Source organism: Melozone crissalis, unplaced genomic scaffold, assembly GCF_028551555.1.
Source record: "Melozone crissalis strain CALT ecotype California unplaced genomic scaffold, PUWL_Pcris_2 ptg000016l_1, whole genome shotgun sequence".
NCBI lineage: Eukaryota > Metazoa > Chordata > Aves > Passeriformes > Passerellidae > Melozone > Melozone crissalis.
Genome location: NW_026535794.1, coordinates 9,424,694 through 9,436,956, shown reverse-complemented (window position 1 = coordinate 9,436,956; position 12,263 = coordinate 9,424,694). Strand labels below are relative to the sequence as shown.

The 12,263-nt window shown below is 36.3% G+C and overlaps 1 protein-coding gene across 1 annotated transcript in view; it reads right to left on the bottom strand.

Moving 5' to 3' along the window:
• The window catches only part of UBE3C (ubiquitin protein ligase E3C), a 71,201-nt gene that overhangs the window by 26,026 nt on the left and 32,912 nt on the right, over positions 1 to 12,263 (bottom strand). The window contains exons 14-18 of the mRNA XM_054273578.1: positions 10,238 to 10,342; positions 9,113 to 9,200; positions 5,732 to 5,829; positions 2,371 to 2,503; positions 1,351 to 1,598 (exon numbers count right to left, since the gene is read on the bottom strand). Of these exons, the coding sequence (XP_054129553.1) occupies positions 1,351 to 1,598; positions 2,371 to 2,503; positions 5,732 to 5,829; positions 9,113 to 9,200; positions 10,238 to 10,342 (672 nt within the window). The remainder of the gene's footprint in view (positions 1 to 1,350; positions 1,599 to 2,370; positions 2,504 to 5,731; positions 5,830 to 9,112; positions 9,201 to 10,237; positions 10,343 to 12,263) is intronic.

Below are 12,263 nucleotides of genomic sequence, written 5' to 3'. Positions count from 1 at the left end.
GCCCTTCCTAGATATACACAGAACACTTTTGGGGTGAAGTAACCCCCTTAACAATACCACAGGTATTTGTTTTCCCACTCCAAAAATCAACACATGCAGAAAGAAAATGAAGCTTGGATATGTAGTATCAGACACAATTACCAACTGTTGTCTTAGTACTGAATCCATCTCACAACAGGAGTGGGAACATCAGTCAAAGATTATTTATTGAAATGGCCAATTTGCAATTTCATTCTTTAGGAGATTTGGATATGGCAGTAGCTGGGATGCATTAGCAGGGTATTTGCTTACAAAGAGGCAGTTTGATCTAAATCACTTGACTGGCAACTCCCAAGCACAGCACTGGTTCAACAATTCACTGTTTGCCAACAACATCCCTTGAAACCACTTCCAGCTATACTACAAAGACATCAAACCTCACTGAAAGGCAGTAGCAAGATTTTAGCCCCCAAAATACTGCAGACAATTAAATGAGACTTCTACATCTTAAATACCTTCAGTACTAGACAGCGAAGGAGCAGTTAATACTTTTTTTTTTCTGAAATGAAATTTGTATTCCAAATTTTGTTTTACAGTTATTAGCTTTATAAAAATTATTTCGAGTGCTTAGAATGAAATAGCCTCAGTATTAAACCTGACCATAAAAGAAAACTGAATGTAATTAATGTTTGTAATGGTTTCTGTCTTTGTTCCTCTCCCTCCATTTTTCATCTAGCTCAACAAGCATCTATTAGCCTTTGAACATTCATATCACCAAATTATCAAGCACTAAAACTCAAGAAGTATGCAAAATGTACAAAACCCCAAACAGAATATGTGAAAAGTAATTTGCATGTGCCTCTTAAGTATTTTAAATGCTGATGGCAAATTTTAAATGCTATCAAAAATGGTATACCTCATACAACCAGTAATTGTTTAAAACGTTCATTTCATATATTCCAAATGATGGAAATGTAAACTGCAGTCGTACTCCTAAAAGCTCCAAGTTGAAAATCACTATATGAGAGTAGAGCTGGATACTTCAATCAACTTTACCTTAAGCATGAGGATATACACACAAGCACACATATGTCAACTTCACCATCCTGAAGCAGGCCTAGATACAGTTTATTAATTATTGCTACCTAACTCAACTGGCAGTCAGGATAACACAAATTTCCTGTACTTCCCAAATATATAATTTATTAAAATCAATCAGAAATTTAGTAGTAACATTCATATCCAATATCTGAAAGTTACTCTCTCTCAAGTCTGGGAAAATCTGTTTTTCCCCATCCACTCCTAATTAGAAAAAACCAATACTGAATCATTTCAGTACTGCTATAGCTCTGTTCCAGACACAGGTTTTACCTTTCCCAGCATTCTCCCAAGGAAGTAGTAATGTCGGGCGTAGGAGTCTCCAACCAGCATCTGTGCAGCAGGGTTAGGGTAAAGCAGCCCCTCATTGGTGGTCTTAAAAAAACCCTGGTTAGGGTTAAATCCTGATTTGAGGAGTTCATTCAGAAATTCTCTGAAAATTCCACCACCATCAATGCCAGCTTCATCAAGACCGTGTGCATTAAGCAAGTGAACACGAATGCGTTTTTTTAGGTCAGGTTCTGCAGGGAAAGGAGAGAGACAAATACAATTGTCCGTTTCAGTTTTGTATGGATAAAAACCACATGTAACTACACACACAAACTATATATGTTAGCATAAAATTTGACCTAGTAAACAGCAGCAAAACTCCTATTACTGGCTTGAATTTTGGAATATTTAGTTTGTGAAACGCTCTCTTTGTAGAAAAGATATTGTCTTAAAAGATATCAAAAAAAAAGAAGTGGGTAATATCATAGGTAGGGGAAGGAAAAAAATCCTACAAAATATTAAGAGACTCAGGAATAACTTGAAAATTGTATTTATATAAAATATTGTGAGTGCAAGATCACACTGATTCACACAAACATGTGATTTGATTTAATGTAGTAAAATTTATAGTACTACATCTCATCATTAAAAAGAGCCCTGCATTATTATCAGACACATTGTACCAAGCAAATCCTGTTCAGTCCATATGTATTTCTTGGCCAAGACTACCAAAGCAGATAATATCTAATGAATTATATAGAAAAATATACAAATTACAATTATTTGGACGAGCAAATGGGAAGAAAAGCACCATAAGAAGAGGGTGTAAAGAGATCATTTGGACTGCAATGATCAGAAAGAATATGGGTGAGAATTACTTCTATAAAAACAAGGAAATTTAACTTTTAAGAACTTTCACATCTCAGAGCTGATATACCTACAGCATACCAGTCAAATAAGCAAATATGAAACTACATAATAAGAACAATAAAGGTTGTAACAAGCTGATAACTGCAAACCTACCATTCTCAGGAGAAAGTTTATCATAAGCATCCTCATAAATATAATTTCTTCTGATAGTGACATTAATTCCATCCAAAAATGGCCCATCTCCTTGAACTTCCTGTTTATCAGCATAGATCAATCTTTGAAAAATCTGTTTAAATGAGTGAAAAGAGCAATCATGTCATTGTGCAGATCTAAATATTCAATGAGAGATGGTTATTTATTACTATTACTGTCCTTTGAGCTGCCTCTGGCACTCACTTTCAAGTTGTTTGTCTACTCTCTCACTGAGCTGCAGAAACTTTATACATGACCCATGGAAGAGGAGGAGGGGGACAGAAATGCAAAGAACTTTTCTGGACTAAAATAACATCCTCAGTTTTTTCTACATTAAGAGGCACATATACAGACACTGTGCCAGTGCTTCCAGTTTCCTCTCCCTAACTTTAGAGTTCTGAAATGCAAAGTACTCAAAAATAAATTTAAAAATTCCCATGAGTATTTCACACACACAGAAGTTATTCTAAATGCTGGTAAATAATTTTTTGTTGCTCTCTGCAATGGTCAGGAACACTCTCAGTAAGAAGAAAATAGGCACCAGTTCCCCTTGTATAAGCAGTGAACAAATAATTCAGATTAAAATCACGGATATTACCACCATATTTTAAAAAAAAGAACCAGAGCATCATAAAAAATTCAAAACAATTATGCCAGGTGAAGCACAAATTGAATTTCACACTGTCCATTTTCAAGTCTTCACAACAGGAACCTCCTCCCCTGTAGAGTAACTAACTCACTGTGTTTCAATGCCAGGATGTAGCATGGGAGGGGGTTGCCTAATGCATAATAATATTCCCTCTATCCATGGAGTGTAGGTTTCCTATATTCTCTCTTGCCACCATTCCCATATACAATAAATAGTCTAGCACATTTTCCAAGGGATATAATCTCCCAGTAATATGTCAGACCATTTCTGAATTAAGAACATTAAGTAACAGTCTGCAGGGATTTTTAAAAACAAAAAAATTACCATGAAAGAGAAAATCTGACCACAGCAAACAAAGGTAGAGTAAGGTCTCAAATCTACTGTTTTTATGTGCAATTGTTGCTAGTGGAGAAGCTGCTTTCCAACCAGGAAGATTACAGTACAGAAAAAGCAGGAATCTTTCCTAAGGTACACAGCAGGAAAACAAGAGAAAATAGTCCTAAGCTGCAGAAAGAGAAACAAGGGATGGGCATAAAGAAAAAAGTTCATAATGGGAGGGATTAGGTATTGGAAAAGGTTACATGAGAGTTTGTGAAATCTCCATTTCTGGAGATAGTCAAAACTCATCTGGACAAGTCCTTGTGCATGCTGACCCAAGCCTGAAGTTATTCTTGTGTGAGGAAGGATGTGGACTAGAGTACCTCCAGAGGTCCCTTCTGGCCTTAATTTTTCTACAGTTTCCTAACATCCAGACATGTAGTCACAAGCATCTTTTTTATGTACAGAGCATGAGAATATGCTCATCACCACTCTCCTTTCTGAAACAGGCCTAGATACAGTTTATTAATTATTGTTACTCAACTCTAGAGAGAAAAAAATCACCTGGTATTACATCTCAGAGAAAAACTCATTTTGGTACTGACTCTGACTCCTACACAACCCAATGTCCATGGATATGTTAGTCCTGAAAATGAGAACTCTAATACACAACTGAAGCATTTGCAATGACTTCAGACAGAGAAAAACAAGCAAGGCTGACTGAAGCACACACCATGGAAGAAGCATCACCAGAGGCAAGCTGACCAAAGCATGGCCTAAGGAGGTGAGAACTAAGGCACTGCTACAAATTGGATTCATTTCCTCCCACAGACTGGAAGGTGCACCCCAATGTGCCCTAAGGCTGAATGGGAAAACATTCCCTGGGGCCAGAAAGCTCAAGAGCCTATCATAGAACTGGACTCTGCAATTGCTTGTTAGACTATCTGCTATCTGGTAAGTCAAGGTAAAAATGGCATGAGGAAGTCAGAAAATGAAAGGCATAAGGAACAACCCACACACACATGCAGCATTGAGCTTCCCATATTAAATTACAGAGCAATACACAGCAACTGACCAAATGGGGGGGGGGGGAAAAACCCCCTTATTATGGTCATGGTATTTTCTTCCCTTATTGCTACTTGCTCTGCAGAGGCACTGGGAGACTCCAAGGAATGCTGACTCTCACTGTTATACAAAAAGGACTGTACACACAGTGTAACAGGATCTCCTCTTTGAACTATGGAAGATCAGCTGCAGCTTTATCCTTATCTCCAAGCTCTCATGCCATTGTTACTTCAGTTTTTGTGATAAAAGCACACAAGGTTCTATGAATTCCAATTCCAAAAAAGCTTTATGAATTCCAAAAACATAACATGTATGCATCTCAACACAGCTTTAAGAAGTCCAGAGGCTGGAAGGCAGTGACTAAGTCATGACATAGAGATCCCTGCTTGAGATCAGTTCCTATCATTCCCTGTAATCTTGGTGTGCCATTGCCATACAGTAATAAGATGTTTTGTTGGAACAACTGTTTCATAGAAGCCTGAGAAAAATCCACACATTTTCTACCAAAGCTGCCTCTGTGTTTTGACAAATAAAGACTGACTTTCCCTATTGAATTACTCTTAATTCCTTTGATGGTGTCTTTAAAAGTAACATTTCCAAGAAAATTTAGGGAGCCGTTTTGAAATAACTGATGTGGTTGAAAAGGAAACCAGTTTTTAAAAAATGTGCTTAGCAGAAAAAAAAAAAAAGCTTTAATAATATTAATGATGCAAACTGAAATAGGTAATGGAACTAACAATTACATCTATAAAAATCTCAAAACCATTCATAAGCAAATCCAATCAATCAAGTACAAGAATCTTGCAAGTTTAAAGCCATACACTCTAATTAAGTTCAGCTACTCAGCTATGAATGCAGGAACTCAATCTGTAGGTGTTAATTTCCCAGAATGGCGATCCATGATCTCATTTGGAGCACATGAGTGCTGCTGAGTCCCCAGCTGTGACCCTGCACTCTGCTACAGCACACAACAGCCGGGGCTGTGCCACCACAAGGGGGTGCAATCAGGTAGAGCCAGCTCTGAGCCGGGACTGCAAACTGCTCTCAGCTGGCTCAGAATAAATGTTCCTAACTTTAATGCAAATATTATTAAGGGCAACATAAGCAGGAAAGTAAAAGAGAAGTCAGTAGCTTCAAATGTTCAGCTGCTGCATGAGTACTGCAGAAAACCAGTGCAGAGTGCCATATCCTTCTGTAGGGAATCCATCCAGTTTCTACTTCACTAAGTGTTCTTTTTACACTTACTCAAAACAAAAACACCAATTGCATATTATATTAGAAATTAGGTACCTTTACTCTTTCTTCAAAAGGAACTACAAAAGGTAGCTCTGTCAGAATTGCAAGTTGTCGTTCTTCAGATACAGAAAGAGGTGCTGGTTCCAAACCCACTTAAAACAGAAATAATAATTTTTAAAATTTTGGAAAGAACATTTTTTTAAAACAATTTCTTTTGTATCAAGTGACTCAATCTACTTTGTATAAAAACACATACATTAAAATAGTTTATTTACTACATACTCACTCAAAGCCTTACCTTTCCTTAAACATTAGTTGCTACAGGCAAACTGAAATATAAGTATTGAAAACATACAAAACCAAAATGCATATAAAAATATGTACTCCTGTACCTCTATTTTTATTCAGAAAAAAAATCTCCTTATTGACATTTAAGCTTAGGAAAAAATGCATGACAGAGGACAATTAGTAACTGTGATGATTTAGAATTTTCATTGCAGGAATAGACAATATTCCCATTCTCATGTTCAGAATAGTTCACAGTTACTGTGCTTTCAACTACATATTCTACTTTCAATCAAGTCATTTTTGGTAAAAACTTTAAGAATTAAACCAAATCTAAGGAAACCAACAGAAAGATAACATTTATTTCAGTGAGTTTTCTCCCCTAACAGTAAAGTCACAGAGACCACATTAAATCCCAGTGACTGCAGAAACAATGAAAGCACCATCACAAACCTGTATAATGTATTTAAGAAAAAAATCTTGGAGAAGAATCCAAGAAGCCACAGCAGAGAGACTCATTCATGCAGTTCCCAAACTACTGTGCAGCTCCTTTGAATTCACAGGGTATTTTTAGGAAACAAATCAACTTTTGGTGATGCACAGTAGAAATGACAATCCTGCTCCAACTTTATGGGAGGAAACTCAGCTGGTGAGCACACGCCTGACTGTAAATTAATGAAGTGCAGTCAGTACTGCTCACTGATGAGCCACTGTGGCCCAAAGTCCACCTGACTCCAGCCTACAGAGGTAACAACACCTACAGTTCCTTGGTTGTTTCGTTCTCATGTTTAATAATCACCTCTGAGAAAAGACTCCAGAGTCTGAACACATAGAATGTATTACAAAATAAGTAAATGCTTCATGTCACTACCCTGTCTATAAGTTTTTAATTACAGTTTCAAAGTTTTTTCTTTGACTTCTACCCATGGTGACAAGCATCTTCTGCAATCTTCTGGACTGCACACTTCAGTGTTCTTTTTTATTTCTTTTTTATATCCTCAAAGCATGTGAAGTAGGGATATTTTAAGGACCAATTTAATAGGATATGACCCTAAACATCACTAATCTTGATATATATTCATTGGGAGCAGGTTTCAACATTGCAAGCCTTTGGAATTTCTGACAAAATGCTGATTTGTGATTATCTTTAGTTTACTTAGTAAACACTTTTAATTAAAGTCAATGTATGAAGCCTATTAAGCTAACAGTTAAAATCATTTTAAATGAAAAGTGCATGTACAGCAAAGGTAAACTACTACATGACTTCGACAGTTCAATTATTTCAGTCAATTAGTCAATTTTATCTGCATTTCTCCATCACAGCTTCTTTCTTTAGAGAGAAATATGGGATGGAGTCATCAATACAGAGGGCATTTAGAACTCACAAGTCTGCCATTTAAGTAAATGAAAAAGCACAAATAAACATGGCCATATGTGATTCAGCAGTACTTTCATGCTAATTGGCTTTAACCCATATGGAGTCAAGAGGGATTTAACAAGTCATGTGCACAAGGTTACCTGCTTGTTTTCACACATTCATGTTGGCTGCACTCTCTTTTTAGCCTGACTTTGCATGAAAACAAGGTTTACATGAACACACTGTGACATCTTTCCTCCAACACACCTCTTGAGTTCATCAGCTGAACTTCAACTTTGACAGAGAATAGGAAATTCAAAAATAACAAATACTGTGAAAATTTACACAGGCCAGAGAGGAGAAATTCCTTCAGCAACAGCCAGGAGAGCAGTGCTGAGTGTGCCAGCTCACCTGGAGCCAGGCAGGAAAAGGAGGGCACACAGCTGCTCACACCTGCACAGCACAGGCATTCCTCATCCCCCAACTCTCCACAGCAGGAGAGGCATGAAATGGAGGGAATGAGGGCAGAATGGAGAATGAAAACCTCAATGTAGTGTAGGTGTGAGGGCAAGGAGAGCAGGAGAACGTGGAAGTGATAAATGTGGAATAGGTTTGGCAGTGGAGAACATCCAGACAGTAAAAAGAGCTGTGGAGAGTCATGTAGGTCAGTGAAAGAAACAAGGATTGCTGATGTGGAGAAGCAGTGACTTCCAAAGAAAGCAACCAACTGGAAAAATATATAATCAATAATTCTCAGCAGTACTTGAAGTGAGCCAACTAGTTATTATCTGGCAACTACACTAATAAGGTAATCAAAATTAACTTTTACCATTGTAGCTACTCAAATAAAAATTATCACTAGAAGTCTTTAGGCTTCCACCCTGGCCAAAGCTCTTAATTCTGTCCAACCCTACAGCAGCATCCAAAGGCTACAGTCTCTCCATGATCTACTGGATCTGGCTAAACTAACTCAAGCAGATTGCATCATCCTGAAAGAGAGCAAGGACTCTTGTAGATGAATCATTTTGCTGCTTAAAGGCCCCATTTTAAATTCATTATTAATTCTGCACAAGTGCCAGCGATTTAATGATTATTTTACCTGATCACAGAGAGGTAAAATTCTAGAACAGTGAAGCTGAAAAGGTTTGAAAAGCTGGAAGAAACAGACTGTCTACATGAGAAAGCATATTGGAACAATCTGGTGTAAATTTACCCTGATTGCTAAATTTGTCCCATTCTCTAATCTTTCTCTGCAAGTTCCATAAAATCCTGGTATTTTGAGTACTTCAGAGGTTTACATTTCTGCCTTATCTAATTAGATACAATATTTATAAACAGTAATTAATATTTACCATTACAAAGCCTGTTTGTTACAGTTTAATACATAGCAAAAATGTTTCTTTACAGTATACAGTAAAAGCAAGATCTCAATGCTTTACATCTTCTGCAACTGTATTAATTTTCTTTTCTATGCAACTAACTGCCTTTTATACATATTAATACATTATTTAAAAAATACATCATTTCTCTACCTCATCAATGCCAATGGAAGCTTGGGCAAAGAAATTATTAAATTAAATAACATGACATATTCTAAAGATTTACACACCTGCATACAAGTATACAATTTTTAAAAATATCTTAACCAAAATTATGAAAGATTGTCTTGCTTTTGGTTAGGAAGATTTTGCTACAAAATACTCAACTGCATTCTAGAGAAGACAGATTTCTTTGCACAAGGCAATCTCTTATTTTGACTTAGCAAAGCTGCAATTGCAAGGACAGTGTCTTACCATCCAGAGTGGACTGCAGGGGTCCTATTCTCCCCATCCTCCTGACTCTCCAGACATGTCTGGCTGATGGCACATACAGCTGTGTGACCTCACAAATGAACAGCATCTCACAGTTAAACAGGACTAATTACACATCATCATTTACTGCTGCATACTAAATACACAGAGCTGTCACACGCAGGAGTGTGTCTGAATGCCTTAATTCACAGAATCACTGGGTTGGAAGAGACCTTCAAGATCATCAAGTCCAACCCAGCCCCAACACCTCAAACCCTGGCACCCAGTGCCACATCCAGGCTTTGTTAAACACATCCAGGGATGGTGGATCCACCACCTCCTGGGCAGCCATTCCAGAACTTTATCAGCCTTTCCATAAAAACCTTTTTCCTAATATCCAACCTATATTTCCCTTGACACATCTTGAGACATCTTCATTTCTGCTGATCCCTCCTTACACTTGTGCCTTACAGGAGTGCTGCACAATTAACAACAGTACAATATAAATGCCCTGTATTTAAAAACACCACACAATGTTACATTCAGTTCTGGTATTTAGGACACTAGAAATGCTGACTTTGAACTTTGCGATATCAAATATTCTGTTAATTTTGTAATGAGCATGTGTCATGATTCAAAGGAATCTAGTTCACAGCAGGTATCAGCTTTTTCTTTTGCACAAACATACTCACTTTTTGAGATCAATGTCATTATTTTCAAAAGCTCTTAGAAAAATAAAGTAATTTCTAGGTGAGGTAAGTGCAGAAAATGCTTTTTATTTTAGAAGAGAATTTTCCCCACTATAGAGCAATTATTTAATTCAGCATTTTTACTATGAGAAGATGCAACTAAATGCTGCCAGATTCCCCCTTCTCCTGTGCTATAAATGCAATGTTTACACTCTTGCACTGTAGGGCAAGTTCCCCTTTACTGCTTGGAAATGTGCTTTAACATACAAGTTTCTTAACAGATGCAAGACTCTTACATTAGAAAAAAGCAACATTATTCCAGGTTTTAAATCATATAATCTGTGCAGCATCAACATCACCAATACTGTCAGGAATCAAAGACTTTACCATTGAAAATTTGGCACCAGTAGGGCTTTGTGGAAAAGGACATGACTCTTACCTTATCTGCTTTAATGTTCTCTTGTTCTGATAGCCAGTGATTTGGTGGACAGAAATTTCTCCTTGTATCTCTAGATTTCAACATTTTCACTAAGTTTGTGATGACCTAGGTGTCAGAAACACACACATTCAGAATACAGTAAGCATTGTGAATGAAATTACATAATTCACAAAGCAAAAGCTTTTTTAAAAATCAGTAATATATAAAATTGCCACATTTTTAACTCACAAAAACTTGCTGTTAGACTTAAATAGAATGAAATTAAGTAATCATGGTTCACCTGCAAGACATCAAAAAACTTGGCTTATTAACATGTCATTCCAAAATCTAGGAACCAGCAGTACATAGGATTTAGCAGTACTGCACACCTGAAGTGCTGCATGCCAGTTCAAGGAAGCCCAAACAAATAATTATCAACATTGAACTCCTTATTTAAAGAAAATAACACCAAATCAAGTATACACACAATGTATATTAGGTATGTACATCATGTTCTTTTATCTTTCTAGCAAAATTGAGAGGCTGAGAAAAATTGTTATCATGGTGTCTTTTCAATTTTAGTGTTTTTCCTGGAAGTTTCCACCAATCCAGAAAAAAAAAAAAGGAGAGAAACCAAGCTAACAAATTCTCCACCTCAAGCAGAGCTGCCATACTCAGCTGCATGCCTTCTGTCCAAAGCTGAATCAAGTTCACCCACCACTACATAAAACATAATTAAGTGGAATCAATACAATAGTAAATTACTAAGCTAAAAAGACATTATCACTGCTACAATGAACAGCCATCTGTTTGGCAAACTCAAAGTACAGCACTTGTAAAATGAGTAAGAAAAAAGGGTACACAGGGTTTTTCATAGAAATAATCTTGCTAAAAAGACAGTCTTAATAGACAGGTGTCAACAGTAACAAAGTTCAATGGGCCTTCTAAAGGATTCTGGGTCTAGATGCTACACAAAAGAGCTTTTAACATCCAGTCTTTAAGGTAATGTCTTTATTCAAGACAGAACAAAGAATGCTATTAAATGAACTGTCTGATTGCATGGGAATTTTCATCACCTTTCCCTTATAAAATTCAGTGCAGGTTACATGAATCACTGAAGCTCTATGGTCCCATTACCATTGTAAGTGAGGCAAATGTTTTTTAAAATGAAAATAAAATCAGAAAAGACTACCTACATGGAGGCAATGAAAATACAATATTTTACAAGCAGCTAAAGAAATCTTAAAGGAAGCTGAATCAGATTAGGTGAAACTGCAGTTTCTCCCGCAGAATGCATTGGTACTGAGAACACTAATCCAGCTGCCATCCCAACTCAGCATTCCTTTGTAAAAATTTTCCTAAGTGTATATTCCATGGAAAGGGAAGATGTACTAAAATAAAAATATTAAAATGGGGATTTCTTTCCAATAAAGTATCCAGTGCAAGCAACATTTAAAACTAAAATTCAGCAAAATTAGAAACTTGATTTCACAGGATTAACTCAAGATGGTGAAATAATTCTTCTGTTTAACAAAGTTATGAGTATATGAAAATGGATTTAAGATTTTCTATGGAATCTGCATAGCTGACTATACTATCATTCTACCAAGCCAAAAATGGAGGATTCTGTAAAATGAAGACATTTTCACATGTAAATCTTACCAAGGACCTCCAATCTGTTAGCAAATATGCACATCATTATCAGCAGCCTGTTTCCAGATTTACCATTATATAATATATTAAATAATAATAATATATAACATATATATATATTTTTATATAATTTAATTCACTTCATATATACACGTATGTATTTTATCAGACACCAGAGGTGTTGAAAATACACAAAAGAATTAAGGAGTTAAAAGAAAAAAGAGAAATTAAAAGCACAGATGATAAGGAAGGAATGTGCTTTTTTTCTACCAGCAACTTGCAAAAGCTTTAGCAAAGATAAATCCCATATATTTGATATATATTTGACATAGTGCAAAAGAAAGTAAAAGCAATTTCTACTTGAATTTATAATTAACTACTTTAGCTTTGTTTT